This window comes from Manis javanica, chromosome X, assembly GCF_040802235.1.
Source record: "Manis javanica isolate MJ-LG chromosome X, MJ_LKY, whole genome shotgun sequence".
Classification (NCBI taxonomy): Eukaryota; Metazoa; Chordata; class Mammalia; order Pholidota; family Manidae; genus Manis; species Manis javanica.
In genome coordinates this window covers 107,617,365-107,634,251 of record NC_133174.1, presented here as the reverse complement: position 1 = coordinate 107,634,251, position 16,887 = coordinate 107,617,365, and the positions used below count along the sequence as shown (strand labels likewise).

At 40.3% G+C, this 16,887-nt stretch overlaps 1 protein-coding gene across 1 annotated transcript in view; it reads left to right on the top strand.

Moving 5' to 3' along the window:
• DOCK11 (dedicator of cytokinesis 11) overlaps positions 1 to 16,887 on the top strand; it is a 168,240-nt gene that overhangs the window by 110,720 nt on the left and 40,633 nt on the right. The window contains 8 exon segments of the mRNA XM_073227341.1: positions 1,241 to 1,316; positions 1,885 to 1,994; positions 2,518 to 2,629; positions 7,899 to 7,965; positions 9,294 to 9,341; positions 10,767 to 10,909; positions 12,185 to 12,300; positions 15,483 to 15,620. Of these exon segments, the coding sequence (XP_073083442.1) occupies positions 1,241 to 1,316; positions 1,885 to 1,994; positions 2,518 to 2,629; positions 7,899 to 7,965; positions 9,294 to 9,341; positions 10,767 to 10,909; positions 12,185 to 12,300; positions 15,483 to 15,620 (810 nt within the window).

The following is a 16,887-nucleotide window of genomic DNA, read 5'->3' as shown; positions in this document are numbered from 1 at the left end:
TTATTCAGCTTGAAAAGTCAACAAACGATTCTGCACTAACAAAGTGTTAGGCACCAGGGATTAAACTGTATTCCTTTGCTTCTGCCTTCCCTTGACAGCCTCCTTTCGGCACTTCTTGGAGAGTTGCTCTTAGCTCATTACAATTGATCTGTGCTTCCCCCACCCCCCCACCCCCCGACCTTAGAATATTGGAGTTGAAAGGAACTTTGGAGGTGATCAGTCTCCCATTTGGCAAAACCTTTTGCCATTTTAACAATTAAAACTTTCCTTCTCACATTAGACCTAACAGGTTTTCCATCCACTTATCCTAGTTTTGCCTTCTAGAGATATGTAGAACACCACATCTATTCCCACCGCCACATGATCACTCCACCCAAATGTGCCTTCTAAGCTTTCTGCAGGCCAGATATCTCCACTTGATGTGTCATTCCAAACCCTTTAGACTCTTGGTTACACTTTTCTGGATATGCTCCCTTCCTTTTACCAGTCACCCTATTAAAATATGCTCAAAATTGTACACCGTGAAGTCTTCCCAGTAGGAGTGTTCGCTCCTGTCCCACCCTCACTCCATGTTGTCTATGGCTTAATGTCACCTTTGCACTTTCAGTAGTCATGTTATGTTGTGGGGTGGTAGGTTAAACTGTGTCCTTTCCAGCTCCGTTTGGCAATTTTCCCTATCAGATGTCCAGTTGATTTGTCAAGCCTGCCCTGGGTTCCTGAGAAAGCTGCTTTTAAGCTTCCGTGATAGCTGCATTACCTGTAGCTTCCAATTATGGAAATCAGCCAAATGTGGAATCTGCACCCTTTACCTAGGTGTAAAGGCTGGTCTTTCTTCACAAATACAGTAACTCATGCTTATGCTTACTCCACAACATTGGGCAGTGATATTTGGAAGTACTTAACTTGTCTTTTTTTTTTGCAGTGGGCTTCTAGCCATACCCCTCCTTCTAGTATTGCCCCTGGCTCCAAGGAGGGGAACTGAATCCTGTTCACTCTGTACCAGTGGCAGCTTTTACCAGCCATCTAGACTTACATCACTTGGCCTGGGGTCATAGTTACGAGAGTATGGTAGTATCTGCTTGTTAAGGTGATATCACCTGAATACCAATACTGATAGCTGATTGACTTTCACAGTGAGCTTTCTCAAATATTAGGGTACCATCTCGTTCTGTTAATTGCGATTTCTTACCCTAGCTTATGGGATCTGTTGAAATGACAGAGGTATTGCATTGTGTTATAGGCATCCAGGGATGAGTTTGCATGTGGCTTCACTTCACCTACAAATAGAGGGAGTCTGAGCGCTGACAAAGACACTGGTAATTAAGTCCTATAAAGATTATGTGTTGCATGGCTGTTCAGAAATGTACCCTGTATTTCTGAAATATTTCACAATAAAAATTATACACAGCATGATCTCTTCCATAGTTTAAATTCTGACTCACACTTACAGCCACATTTCTTTGCTTAGGTTTCACTTGTCTAAAGTTTAAACTGTGGGTTAGTATACTGAGAAAATAGAGGATAACAAGAAGAACGCTGGTTTCCTGGCCTCTCACGTGTCTTCAGTCTTGGACAAAACACTTCCCTTTTTGGGGCCCAAGTTTCCTTCTCTACAAAATTCTCTCTCCAATTGCATGGCTTTAATTTATTACTTCCAGGGCATTTCTTGTAGTTTCACACATAGAAAAAGGGTTTCAAGAGGTAAAAAATTGCTCGCCCTTTAGTTGGTTTCATGTGGTGTTTTGATATTTCTCATTTTAGATGACCAAGATCTATTCTATTCTCTAATATATCTTTACTTAAATTAACCTAACACTTACTGGTAAAAATATCTTTGACTAAATATTTTGACCCACTGCTAACAAGGACTTGGCTTTTTTCCAGTTTACGTGTCTTTTCAAAACGGACATGGAATTAAGAGGGAAGATTCAAGAGGTTCCCTTGTCCCCGAAGGAATGACAGGATTTCCAGATCAGGGCAGCACGGGTGAAAACGTAAGAACCCCAAAACACAGGATAACCCTAGTGATGTGGTAGGCTACAGCAGTCTTTCTTTTTATATAAGTAAGAGGCTCTCCATAAGAAGAAAACAGATCCTCCCATTTGCAAGAACATGGATGGAGCTAGAGGGTATTATGCTCAGTGAAATAAGCCAGGTGGAGAAAGACAAATACCAAATGATTTCACTCATTTGTGGAGCATAACAACAAAGCAAAAACTGAAGGAACAAAATAGCAGCAGACTCACAGACTCCAAGACAGGACTTGTGGTTACCAAAGGGAAGGGGTGGGGGGTAGGGGGGAAAGTGGGTGGGGAGGGAGGGAGAAGGGGATTAAGGGGCACTATAATTAGCACTCATAATAGAGGTAGGTCGGGAGAAGACAGGTGATGACCCTATAGCATCTTACTACACTGATGGACACACACAGCACTAATGAAAAAATAGTTACTGAGACAAAGGCTATGGGAAACTACAGTGCCAATATTGTTTGACGGAAGTCCTGTCTTTCTATTACAGACCCGACAGAGTTCTACAAGGAGTAGTATATCCCAGTATAACCGATTGGATCAATATGAAATTAGAAGCCTCTTGATGTGCTATCTGTATATAGTAAAGATGATTTCTGAAGGTGAGTTACTAGCATATTAAGCATGGAGTCTATTAGACTTCCACCCTCATAGGTTCAGAGGTTCGTTTAACATACTCGGCCATCATCTCTATGCAGAACACATGCACACTAGAGGCAGGTCTTTGAAGACTGACCTTCAAATGTTCCTGTATTTTAACTTCAAATGGATTTGTTTTGATCATACGGGTTTGATTCTTTGAAACTTTATTAGTTGTTAAAAATTTCTAAAATGAGGCAATCATTTTAGGAGTAGTAAACATTTTTTTCATGCAGAGCATATAATGCATTAAATGACCAATGTAAACAGAAAGAAATAATAACCAAAAGTCATACGTAATACTTTAGCTTTTATTTGACCCAGGATTTGGAAAAACAGAAGCAAAGAAAAGGGCAATAAGCATTCTCTGAGGGTTAAGAATGCCACTGTTATTACTGAAAGGCTGGCTATCTTACTCCTAAATACCACTTATTTCCACAGTTCCCTCCCTTTTCCTTCTTGTCCCTCCCTTTTCCCTTTTTCTCTCTCCCCTTTCCCTTTTTTCCTCCCTTTTCTTACTTATCCTGTATTTTTACTAAAAAAAAAAAAAAATGTAGGCAGAAATGAAGAACATAAAAGCACCTGGGTTCCAACCATTGTAATCATTATATCTTATTTTCTATTTTTCTGTTTTTTTTTTTTGTTTTTTTTTTGGGTAAATATTACTTGCTTTAAATCTCTTGTAGTAATGCAGGACATAAAATCATAAAATAAGTTAACTGATTAGCTGTTAAGCATTAAGACAAATAAATAGCTAGATATGAATACTAAATTCTAAAGCTTATTAGTACAACACAAAAATAAATAGAATCTTTAAGTTCTAAGAATGTATGACTTAAGAGTAAAAGTAAAAAATTATATTGAGACTATGTGATGGCCCTCCAGGTTTTAGGAAGGAAATCAGTTAAAGGGAGATGATTTTCTACCCCTAGTGGAATTTAACTCCAGGAGATGATGGATTAGTTAGCAACTACAGCCACAGCTGACTGTTTTTGTCACCCTACAAGGTGAAAGTGGGGAAATGTGGATGGAAGGGACTGCTAATATGTATGGTTTCTTTTAAGGGTGATGAAAATATTCTAAGACTGTAGTGATGGCATTACAACTCTTTGTACTATAAACTGTTGTATTGTGCACTCTTAATAAAATGGGTGAGTTTCATGGTACATAAGTTCACTCAATAAGTTAAAAAAAAAAAGAAAAGACCCAAGAGGCACATGGGGGAAAAAAAAGGAAAACAAAAAAATAGTGAATACCACCACAGCCCAGAGAAAGGAGGATGGGGGAGGGAGAGAGAAAAGGAAAAAAATGGGAGATGCATCACTGACTAGTTCTCCACTCTAACACACACACGTGCACACACACGCACACACTTGTATACGAAAACTCTGCACGCTGTGAGAAGTCTCTGGCTGCTTTGTTTGATGTCATGGGTAAAACCAGAACTTCGTTTCTTGAGAATTTCAAACTTCCTCCTCCTCTTGTAAATGTCAATCTTGCTTGCTAAATATTTGATGTTTGTTCATTAGGTTTTTCTTTCTTCTATTCTTGCTTTTTGATTTTTAGAAGCACATTTTTCGTAACTTGTATACAGTCTCTTTCTTGTATATATGAAGGCATGTTGTATGATAAGTGTAAAGTTACAACAGCCACTTTATTGTGAAAAAGCATCTGCTTCTGGATCCTTCTCAATGGATATATTGTACAGCTGTCTTGTGCAGTAAATATTTTAGTCACTCTGTAGGCATTTAAATGGTGAACTCTTACAAAAGTCCACAACCTTCAGGTCTTTTCTTGGTTTTCTTCTTTATTGGTTTATCAACAGTAGGAACTTATTTTCAACAACGATGGCAGACTTTATACTTTCATATGGAAATGGATGGATTCTGAAGAATGAATTTCCTTCTGTTTGTAGTTGTTTTAACTGGCAGTAATTCACTGTTTCAAAGTCTTAGTCATTTGCCAGGCTTTTTTATGTCGTATTGCCTGTTATATCCTGAGAAATAGAATAAGAGTCAAAGATGATCAGTTACACAGTCCAAACTGATAGGAAGACTGTCCTCTTGTAGAAGAAAAGAGGTGAGGGAAAGTTACTTTTACCTCTGTGACTGTGACTTGGCTTTTCTCTTTAATGAATACCTCACGTTGAAAGTTTGGGTATCCCCTTGAGGTTTATCAGCATCACACTGTGCACCTGCAGATTCATCAGTCTTCTCCCTCAGAGCTGATTGTTCACTGGAAGGTTTCTGGTAACTGCCATCTCTCACCGAAAGCCCAATGTTGTGTTGACTGTCACCAATCGTTGATCTTTTCCCACTAGATTTCAAAGTAGAGTCAAAAGGAAATGCAGTTAAAGAGGGCTTTGCCTCTTGTGAAGGAGGACGTGTCCTTCTATCAGAACCACGTGTATCTTCCTCTGAAGTTTCCGATACTAGAATAGTTGGGTTTTCTTCTGATAAGAGCTCTAGGCTTCCACTAGAAATACTGGAAAGGCTCCAAGAGAAGTCAGTCTGTATTTCACCTTGTGTGGAGATCTGTTTCCTTTCAGACTGGCTGAGCTTGACCTTTGGCAAGTGGGAGACCCCTTGAAGCCCATACTCCCTTTGAGGACGAAGTGTAAATGTTGAAGGAGAATCTCTGGTTGACTGCTGGTTGGCACTGCCTCCTGAGGCAGGCTTCCTGGTATTAGAGGATGTCGTTTCAAAGGGCGTCTCTGGCACCCCAAAGAGGTCCCAACTATCAAAAGGAATTGGAGAGTTTGAACTGTGTTGCACTTCCATTTTTCCTCCGGACACCACCTTTTCAGTATTTGGTTGCTGTACCAGTTTGACAGGCAGGTGCCCCTGAGTTCCAGATGTAAGCGTCTGGCCTGAGGAAAGCGCTCTAACCGGTACAGCGATTTGAGTATCAGAATCGGAGTCATCATCGCTGTCAGAAAACGAAGCATGAAGGTGTGGCTGATACAGTTTTAGTTTTTCATGAAGTCTTTCATTTTCTTCTTTTAATTTATCCCTTTTTGCAGTCAGCTTAGCAATCAGCCCAGTATTTTTTTCTTGGATATTATGAAATTCTTGCTGCAGTGTATTCCTCTGTGTTTCATTCATTGTACAGAAGTTACATTTTTTTGCATTTAACCGATCTCGTAAGTCACGAATGATTTCTTTGAAAACTTGCTGTTGTACAGTCAGTCTTTTGATTTTGGCTTTGTAGCGTGCCCTTGCTTTTGTCGCTTGCTCTTTCATCAAACTGGTTAATTTTGTGTGCAAACGGTGTAGATTTTTGTCATGGACCTCTTTTAATTTCCGCCAGGTTTCTTCGAAATTGTTAGATGTCACGTCACATACCGTTACTTGCATTTCACCTCTTTGTGGAGGTTTCTTCACATCTCTACTGTCGTCTCCACCCCTGTCCCTTGCCTCCATTGTGTCTCAACGGATATGGGATTTGGAACAGTTGAGACCGCGTGGCTTGCGAACGTACCGCCCAGAAAAATGGCGGAGGAGCCCCTGACTATAGAGCGGAGCCGCGGCAGGGAAGAAACCTTCACCCCTTTTACAGACCTTCTATGAAGCTGCCTCAGGTCCCAGGGTCGGGCAGGGTGCTCAGGTGCTCAGGGATCGCCTGAAGGTTCTGCAGGTTTTGGTGAACAGGAGGCACCAGGCTTTTCTTGGTGGGGAAAGCCGGCACTTGAAGGAAGCTGGCGCCTGCCGGTGTGCTTGAGGAGAGACAGGAAACCCAGTGACTTCTGGGAGACCTCGGGCTTCTCCAAGCGGAAAGGTATCGCGGGGGCAGTGGGAGGAACCGGTGGATGCACCTGAAGTCCTCACTCACTTTGTTTTTAAACAAATCTAGTTTGATTCTATTTTAGCACTTTTCTTGATCAGTATTGCATAATCAGTGAAACCTATCAATACTCAGGGTCTTAGAAACAACTGGAAGTAAAGTCAAAATCCCCACCCCCATCCCCCACCCCCGCATAGAGTCAACATTGCCTAGTCTAACTTCCCTGTCTTGCAGAGGCTTGAACTGGGTTGGCAATGCTGACATTTGCCTACTTTTGTGATACCCGCAAGAGTCTTCCATTTAGGGAAGGGCCTGCTGACACCATTAGTTCTACAACTAGCATTAAAAAGGAATGGAAATTGAAGTGGTGGCAATATTTTCTTTCTTTTTTAAAAAAATCTCAGTAAGTGGGCATGTTGGAAATAAAGATACAGGTGAAAAGAGTATATGGGATCAGTTCCACGGATGGATTTTTATATCTGAAATAGTTCTGTGTGTGGGTATGTTGTTAAAAGATACACTGAGGCATGTTAAAACATTTTATTTGAATGAGAATCCATTTGAATAAAGCAGTATCCAGTCTAGCAGAGTAGAAAGGAGCCCCAAGGAGCGCTGTACAAAGTGAAAGACTTTTATAGGCAAAAGTGAGTGGGAACAGGGAAGTTTATATTAGGCAGTGAAGAGCAGTTGGTTATTGCAAAGTTACTTTCCTTTAGGGGATGGCAGGGCTCTATCAAGATTAGTGCTAGTGCTGATCAGTTTATTTCTGATTGATTAGTTTAAGATTCCATTTCTGAGAGAGCAGAAACTAAGTCTTGGTTTGGTGACATGGGGCTTAGCATCAGCAGCTCCATTTTTGAGGCCTGTTGTTTTGTTTTTAACTCCGTGTGTGTGTGTGTGTGTGTGTGTGTGTGTGTGTGTGTGTGTGTGTGTGTGTGTGTGTGTGTGTGTGTATTTATTGCCACGATTTCGGAATTGGTAGTTCAAAGGCAAAGAGAAAAAGAACCACTACCTGTCTTTTCTTCTAAAGTCTAAATCTCTCGAACATCTTGATTCACAGAGCCGTTTGAATGGCAGGCAAAGGTACTTAACTCTCTCTTTGGAAAAATGCCCATAAACATGTACGTTTGCATTAAAGTTCATTAAAAACCCCAGGTCTATTTCCTTTCTGTCTTCAGGATGATAGATTAGAATAAGCCATTCTAAAAAACATTTACAAAGTAAAAATAATTGTTGAAGTTGAGATAATTACAGAGTAAATTATATATTTGGAATCAATGCAAAAGAACACCGGGTGTGTATTGGGCAGTGAGATAGGAGAAGATCTCGATGAGTCAGAACTGACGATGTGTTGATGGTTGGTGAAGCTAGGTTATTGGTACTTTGGGGTTCACTGATAACTTGGTCCGATGATCTCTAGATCTAACACTTTATTTATTCTATTTTCAGATACTCTCTTAACTTACTGGAATAAAGTGTCTCCTCAGGAGCTCATAAACATTCTCATACTACTAGAGTAAGTGACATGAACTTATTTTCAAAACTTTTCCCATTATTTGGGGGAGCTTAGTTTTTATACATAGTAAATTACCTTTTTTCCGTTTTCAACAGCTTATTACTAATAACATAACTGGAAGGTGGGCATATAGGTTCTTCACACATCGATAGCAGAAAAAGAAAACATGGAGATGGAATACTTGTGATATTATAGAAACTAGCTAATAACAGGCCATCTTTACAGCCCAGCAGGAGTCTTTCTATGAAACCAGAAGTGATCTGGAAAACAGGGAGTGGCATCAGCTGTCCTAAATCACTCGTTTGGAGCAGAGGCTGGCTTAATGGAGTAGCTTAAATGATTGGAACTTGTACTCTTCTGTAGAGCTGAGTAATTTTACCCACTTCAGAAATGCATGTACATAGAATGTACCTCCATTCCAAGCACTCAGGGAAAACGTAGTCTTTTTTCCTCAGTGGAGGTGTGAGGTTGTCCCGTAATGTTTGCTGCGTCATTTTTACATCATTATTGAAAGCTAAAAGAAAAGTTAAAATGAAATGTAAGAAATTTTTAAGTAAATAGCACACCCATATGATATTGTATGTCTGTCAGAACACAGAAGATAATCAATGCATAGATACTAGTTCTTTCAGAATTTTGCAGTTAGATTTTTAGAAAAAATGAACTATACTGAAATATTTATTAGTGAATGTGTAGATGTATATATAATGTTGGGGATTTGCTTTTAAAAAATACAAAAGAAATACAGAAGATAGGGAGACTGGAGGGGGGGAGAGTAGGGGACCTCCTGTTCTGGATAGAGGTTTAACCTGTCCTGAACGGGTCCCCTGCTCTCAAGAGTGGCCAAAAGTTGGTAATTGTTGGGGCTGGTGGGTGCTGGGAGTGTGGGAGTTTGTACGCTGTCCTCCCTGCTTATGTATGTGTTTGAGATTTTCAGTAATAGAAAGTATTTTACTGCCATTTAAAACATACAGCAACTGCCCCAGTTTTTAGGGTTTAAGAACCTTTTTTGGTATGAATGACTAAGGTAGAGATCTTTGCTATGATACATTATGGAGCCCAAAAGATGGTTTGCATTGACAAGTTTCTTTTTATGTGATTAGAATTGTATATGAAGATGTAGGGCGTTTTGGTGTTAATGTAACTGTAACCAGTCAACATAGACATGGTATGTTGTTTATGTATGCATTTCTTTCTGTATACCAAAACATATATTATTGCAGCAGGATTTAAATAGGCCAGTCTTTGTAACACGAGTTTCAAATATTACTTGTTAGAATGCAGAGCATGGTAATATCTTACTAACATGTTATTATTTTTCTTTCTAGAGTATGTCTGTTTCATTTTAGATACACGGGGAAAAGAAACATAGCAAGGTAATTCCCATCACGTTGCAATTTCCACTCTTTTCCTTCTCTTCCAACAGAGGGCAGTCTTAACTCTGCTGTGTAAACCCTCAATCATTAAAGTTGAGTTAACAAGAAGATAACAATTTATTGAACATATCTCAAGTCAAAGTTTAAACTCCTGTGAACTGATTTTAGTTTTCCAAAGGGTAATGGTTAGATGGATATGCAGAGTTTCTGTTCTAGCCCTAGAGCAGGTGGTTGTCTTTTCTGAAGGATGTGAGAAAGGGCTAGATCCGGGGGAAGGCAGGAAATTGTGATGTGAGGACAGCTGTAAGGTCTGTGGTTTTATTTACAACCTATCAATATTCACCTCCTTGACTAGGGTTAATAGAAATCCCCAACAACAATTGGGACACGAATCATATATTACCTATTTCTTCTTGTTGCTGTGGTCTGGGAAATAAATACTTAATACTTACGGTTTGAGGAACCTTAAGAAAAAGATTACTTATTTCAATAAGATTATCTATTCTAGGGGTAGAGTTTAGTTAGTAAAGGAACTCAAATAGAGTCCTTTTTTTAAAGTTAAGTTTTATGGCACTTCCAAAACCTAACAAGGTAGTTGGACAGGGCTTATTGGTGAGTCTTTGGAACTAACAATAGGTAACTCAGGTGATGATTTTCCATTGTCTTTCCCCATGAAAACTATCACCAGGAGCCTTAACGTCTAAGATTCTGCTTACTCTCCCACTGTGTTTATTAAAGGATGGTTAAACTCTTTTTGTTCCCTAGTTCCTGTATGACCCACTTGTAATTTTTTAATGGAACCCTAAAATTAAAGGAAAACAAATTTGCAAAACCTAGCCATAAATACGTTTACAGAGTAGAAACTTGTGATCCAAGCTTAACTCAAGTCCAGATTAGATTCGCATTCATTTTTTTTAAATTTTGGTATCATTAATCTACAGTAACATGAAAGACATTATGTTTACTAGGCTGCCCCCTTCACCAAGTCCCCCCCACATAGCCCTTCACAGTCACTGTTCATCAGCGTAGTAGGACACATTCATTCTTGAACATCTAACTCCAGGATTTCTCCCTGCCTCATTTCAGCTCTGAGGATCATTGCTCACTGTGTTTTTCTGACTCTTGCTGTTCCTCACCTCCTCAGAAAAGACTGAATCTTACTAGAGCATGGGCCACTTTACTCTAGTGTTTTTGAGGAAAAGGAGGGAAGTGAGAAACTCTTCCTAAATCCTTTATATTCCTGTAGCTAAAGCTATTTCTGCATACATTAAAACTTCATACAATTTCCAGGGACCCCTTATTAAAGCAAAGCAATTAAGCATAATACAGTATGTGGAAACCTAAATCATTTATTAGTTTAAACAAACCTAACATTAAGGTGCATTATTAGAGTGCTCTGTTTCCTAACTTTAAAATTTGTTTTAGGGTGCAGGATGCCTGGCTGTCAAGACACTTTGGAGTAGACCGAAAATCGCAAACCATGCCGGCTCTTCGAAACCGATCAGGAGTAATGCAGGCCCGGCTTCAGCATCTTAGTAGCCTGGAAAGCTCATTTACACTTAATCACAGTAAGTAAAACTGTGTGTAGGGTACCCATTTAAAACAGACATGTAATGCTATTTAGCGTTGGAGAAGTCCCAGCTTAGCTCCCCAGTATGGTTGGAAATGATTTCCCATATGTAGATATATTTGCATATCTCTAAAGTGTTCATAAATAATGTTTTCATCGTATGAATGTCAAATAAAATATGCATGGATTTGTTTAAGCAATTTTAGGTAATGGTGGTTTTTCTCCTTAGTGCAGTATTAAACCTTTTCCCACTTAATTGTTGCTCTCCTCATACTGTTTTACACTGACTGTCCTTCATTCCTCCTGTTAAACTTTAATGCCAATAATGGCATCTCAACATAATGTAGTATATATGACATCTGCTAGTATATATATATAATATTTGCTTTTTCGATGACTTTAAGGGATTACCATGCTAAGCTGACTGCAGAAATGAAAGGACTGTAAATACTATTTTGACAAAGGTATATTTTATACAGGTTGAAGTATTGACAAGACGAATAGGACAAGGAGAGAAATCTTGCCCAGCTGGGGAAGCTGGAGGGTTATATAAATGGAAGCTGTGCTCTGAAAAGCAAATACTAGTAAAAAGCCAAAGAGTGAGAAAACGTTGATTTAAGTATAGACCTCTGGAGGTTGCAGAAAAGGAAACCAGCAAGACTAGCTCTGTGATAAGGGCTAATAATAAAAACAAATGTCTTGAGCAGATGGACCCTGAGCTAACAGCCTACTAAGACCTTTAAAAAAAATGCAAGTCTTACAGCATTCAACTTTGTGCTTGTCACTTGTGAAAATCTAGGGAACCTGATTCCTTCCATTGGCCTACATGCTTCATTTCCCTTTGGATTTAGAAACAAGTTTCAAATTACTGGCATAATTGAAAACATCCGGCCATAGGGTGCCTCTGTATGTAATATATCTGAGTTTCTGTTTTGCACACATGATAATCAGCCCAGCCCAAAGTGCCTCCCGTGTTATTTCCAAGTTACATCACTGTCATTCATCACTGAAATCTTGTCTCCAAAGAAGTGGGCGCTTTATTATGTGTTGCAGAGCTATTGATACGGAGCCAAAATAAAAATGAGTGGAATGGATTAACCAGGACTGTGTTTGATTAAGGCGGAAAGACAGTGAAACTCAGTAGGTCTGCAGGTTTTGAGAGCCTCCTTTCTTCTTGCTTGTCTCTCTCTGATTCTGTGGGGAGAGGGGATCATTTAAAACTGTTTGTGAACCTCTGTGTCAGGCAGTTTTAATTAATTAAATTTTATCCTAGGTTCTGCAACAACCGAAGCAGACATTTTCCATCAGGCCCTTCTTGAAGGCAATACTGCTACTGAAGTTTCCCTAACAGTGCTAGATACCATATCGTTTTTCACCCAGTGCTTCAAGGTAAACATGAAGAGTTAAAATTCAGTTGGTAGCATTTTAAAGAAATCGTTACACAAAAATCAACTAGTCAGAGGCAGCAGAGTGACAAGCCCCGAATGAGCTGTCAGGAACTTGGATGGCATAGCTGGTCTGGCCACTGTGTGAGCTTGGGAACTCACCGAGACTGATCCATAAAGTAAGGGGAGTGGACTAGTTAGCCCTTAAGCTCTCTTCCGTCTGTTAAACTCTGTGGTTTTATTTTCATGTTTTAAAGGTTTTTCTTTCACACTTGTCTTGCCAATGGGTTTCGGCCCCGGGCAAGTTCGCTGTGGATTCAGTGTGACCAAAGAAAATGACAGCAGAACGGTCTTGGGGTGAAAGGGTTATACCCAACTTTACTTCCAGGTGGCAGGTCAGTCACTAAAATCCCGTTCATTCAGAGCCAGTCTGCATGCAGCAAGCTGGTCTCTGCCTCTGGGCCTCTCTGTCCGCACAGCCATCCTCTGGGCCTCTCTGTACAGTTGTCCCATACAGCCGTCCACCGGACCTCTCTGCACAGTCGTCCCGCACAGCCGTCCTCTGGGCCTCTGTCCTTGGCGTTGCCACCACTCCAGCCTCTGCTCTCCTGCAGCCTTGCAGCCTTGCCACCGTGGCGCTCCCAGAGCACTGGGCAGAGCTCTTTTTATAGGGTCAACAGCCATGTGTTGCCCACAGGTGTGCAGTGAGCTAGTCAACCACGGCCAGGTGAGAAATCTGGCCACAGGAACTCTCATCTTATGCACAATACTTCTATTAAAATACCCAAAGTGTTTAATCCAAGTTATGATTTAATCAATTTGCCTGAATACCCATGTCTTGTCAGGCTAGACGGTGTCCAGGCAGGCCAGCTGGCTTCCCTAGTCGGGCGCTTTGTGGTTTCATTTTTCAGATGTTTGCCTCTCGGTACAAATCATCATCGCTAGGATTGAAGAAAGAAGAAAGGTAAAGCAGTGGTCTTGCAGGGTTGTTGATGAAGTAGAAAGATAACGGATGTGAGAGTACTTTGAAAACTAAGAACCGTATAACTGTAGTGTGAGTTAACGTTGGTGGGAGAAATCAAAAGCGAGCAATTGGGCTTGCTTCCACCGGAGTCATACAGGTAATTTGTTTTCTTTCCCCTCCTCTAAGTAGTGCAGTTAATTGCTTCGACCTGCCTGATTTACTATGGAAACCTGGCCTGTGCTTTTCAGAAAGGCTTATGAAGGAAGACAGAATTGGATACTAGTAAAAAATAGGTGCAGAATCCCTTCATGAAGTATTAAGCTTGTTGTGATTAAAATGCAGCCCCAGTTCATTTTTCATTGTGCCAGTAAATAAAAATATTTGATCTCAAGGCTTGCATTGTATTCCTTTCTCCTATTCAGATGCTTCTTGTTTATTTAACAAACATACATCTTTGTAGATGGCAGGCATTATCCTAAGTGCTTTACAAATATTAACTCATTATTTTATTGTGGGGTGTGGATAAAATGAAAGTTCCTGTTGCCAGGATTCTCACCTGGCCCTGGTTGACTCTCTCACTGCACACCTGTGGGCAATAGACAGCTGTTGACTCTGTGTAAAGAGCCCCGCCCGGTGCTCTGGGCGCCCCACAGTGGCAGGGCTGCAAGGCTGCAGGAGAGCGGAGCAGAGGCTCGAGTGGTGGCAGTGCCAAGGACAGAGGCCCAGAGGATGGCTGTGCGGGACGGCTGTGCAGAGAGGCCCAGAGGACGGCTGTGCGGGACGACTGTGCAGAGAGGCCCAGAGAACAGCTGTGTAGGACAGCAGTGTGGACAGAGGGGCCCAGAGGCAGAGACCGGCTTGCTGCATGCAGACTCGCTCTGAGTGAATGGGATTTTAGTGACTGCCTGCCACCTGGAAATAAAGTTGGGTATAACCCTTTCACCCCAGGAACATTTTGCTGTCATTTTCTTTGGTCACACTGACTCCATAGCGAACTTGCCCAGGGCTGAAACCCATTGGCAAGACATGGGGCTGGAGCTGGGAAAGAGGAGAGATTGCAGACGGGCACCACTCTTTTTGAGTTGATGGGAATGCTCAAAAAGTGGGTCATAATGGTTGTACAACTCTGGAAATTTACTAAACATAATTGAGTCATATACTTGGAGTAGGTAAATTTTATAGTGTGTGAATCATACCCCAATAAACTTAAAAATACGAGTACCGGCCTACTCTTAATCCTCATAATAGCTTTATGATATCGATATTATTCCCATTTAAAAATGAGGGACCTGAGGTTCACAGGGAAGTTAATATCACATAGCTGGTCAGTAGCAGAGTCTGGATTCAGATCTAGGCCAGCTGTCTCAAGAGTCCGTGCATCTATCCACTACACCACGCTTGGAAGTAGACGAAGGAAGGAGCCAGAGAATCTCATACTATTCAGGAATTCGGGCTGTTCACGTTCCCCTTAGATCTGTCACAACTTTGTATATTATTTTGGTTTTCTACTGTTGTTTTCACCAAGTTGTTAACCTGCTGATTAGTTTCTTGAAGGATTAGAGAGTAAAGCTAGAGAAGTTAACCTAAGAAGGTTCATAAACCAGTAGATACTTTTCTACAATTTTTTGTTCTTTTTTAATGTCTTGCAAGGAGCATTTAAACAGTTTACAAAGTCTGTTCAATTGTGATACCTGGTATTATCTCTACTCACAGAGAGTTTAATTTGTCACCAGTGGCTAAACACATTTTCTACTAAACATACTTTTAAAAGTAAATTATATAGTAGACTTAAAACTAGAATTGATATTTTCCTTAATGCTTACATTATTTAGTCTTCCTCAGAGGAATACAACAGCTGATTGCCTTGTATCTATTTATAATTTGCCAGTTTCTTAATTGAGAAGCAGTATGGTTAGGTTAATAGTACTCTTCCCATGCTACTTCTGGGTTTGCTGTTACATTGGAAAAATAATGTGTTTTCATCTGTTTAAAATGATAGAATTAAATGTCAATATAGTTTATGTAGCATTTTGAGATTTCCAAGTTGAAAGATGGCATAAATGTTTTGAAATTATATTAAAATTCTAGTTTTTTTGAAACTATCAAGCAGTGGCTTGAGAAACAGGTACTGATAAAGTCAGTTCTCTCATTCTTGGGGGAGAGGAGCGACATAGACTGTTTCTGCAAAATGTGTTTTGGTTTTTTTTTTAAATATTTTGTAGAGCCAACTTTTAAATAATGATGGCCACAACCCACTAATGAAAAAAGTATTCGATATTCATCTTGCTTTTCTTAAAAATGGACAATCCGAAGTGTCACTGAAACATGTATTTGCCTCACTGCGATCTTTCATCAGTAAGGTAGGGAAAAAAACTTCACTGCCGCTTTTAGACTCACTCATGGCAAGAAGGAAGGGGCCACGAGGATCATTGTGGTGGCATCTACAAACCTCAGATAATGAAGCCGATAAGTACTGCCTGTGTAAATACAAATACAGAACCACAAAACACACAGAAGGCCTGACCAAGAATCCCAAGAATCAGAAAGTGCTTTTATTCCTTGTCCTTCCTTGTCTTTTTCAATAGGCTCCCTTGAAGAGTGTCACTTTCAGATTACCAGCTCTGCCAGGTTTTCTTCTATTTTGCTGCTTTTTAAAGTACTGTCATGCTGAGCACATGTAAGCGGGCAGTGCACTCATGGATAAGCACTTTGGATGCAGAGACCAAGTTCTATAACCCCAAGGTCTTATATGGTATCTTGCAAGTGATAGGCACTCAATATGGGTTCAAATGGATGACTCTTAACTCTCAGTGCTAATTGTACCCATGGGCTCCAAGTTTTCAGGCCACTTACTTGATCTCAAAAAAAAAACCTCAGGCTAGGCTTTTAGAAATAAGTATCACTGAAACAGATGGCAAGGATTTATTTCTGGTCTGTTTTTTATATCTTTTAAACATAGTTAAAAAGCATCATGAACCAAGGTGGAGTTAAAATTATGGAAAGGCACAGGCTAGGCTTCCACTCTGGCACGTGTCACTCCAAGACAAATTAATTAATTTGGGATAGTTAAGCATGCAAAACTTTTTTGTCACTTTTTTGATTTGGGATAGCTGAGCGTGCAAACCTTTTTTGTCATTATGTGTATGGCAGCTTACTGCATTTAATTGCTGTAGAAATTAGGTGGGCTTAAAGGTTGTTTTTTAATTGCCATTCTTTAATACAGTTTGTGAATAAAGAAACATGTGGAAGACTGAGTTCAATACAAGCATGTTACAAGAAATTAAGGGAAAGAGATTGAGAAATAATTCACAGAACAGTTACTGAGTAGGTACTTACTAGTGTTAGACACTGTCAGGGATGCAGTCCAAGGGCTTACTGTCCATTAGTGGGGAACACACACACGTGCACATCCACAGATGCCATTAGGCTAGACGAAGTTTATTCAGCTAACTGAGGGTGGGCAGGAGGAGAGGAAATGCTCTAATTCAGCAAAAGTTTCTGTATAGCCATGGAGCAACGGTTTAGTATGGACTCGACTCAGCAAGAGATGAGACTGAAGAGGGAAATGGGGACCTGATGACTGTGTTCTCATCTTAGGAGGTAGACATCATCTTTTAGGCATCAGGG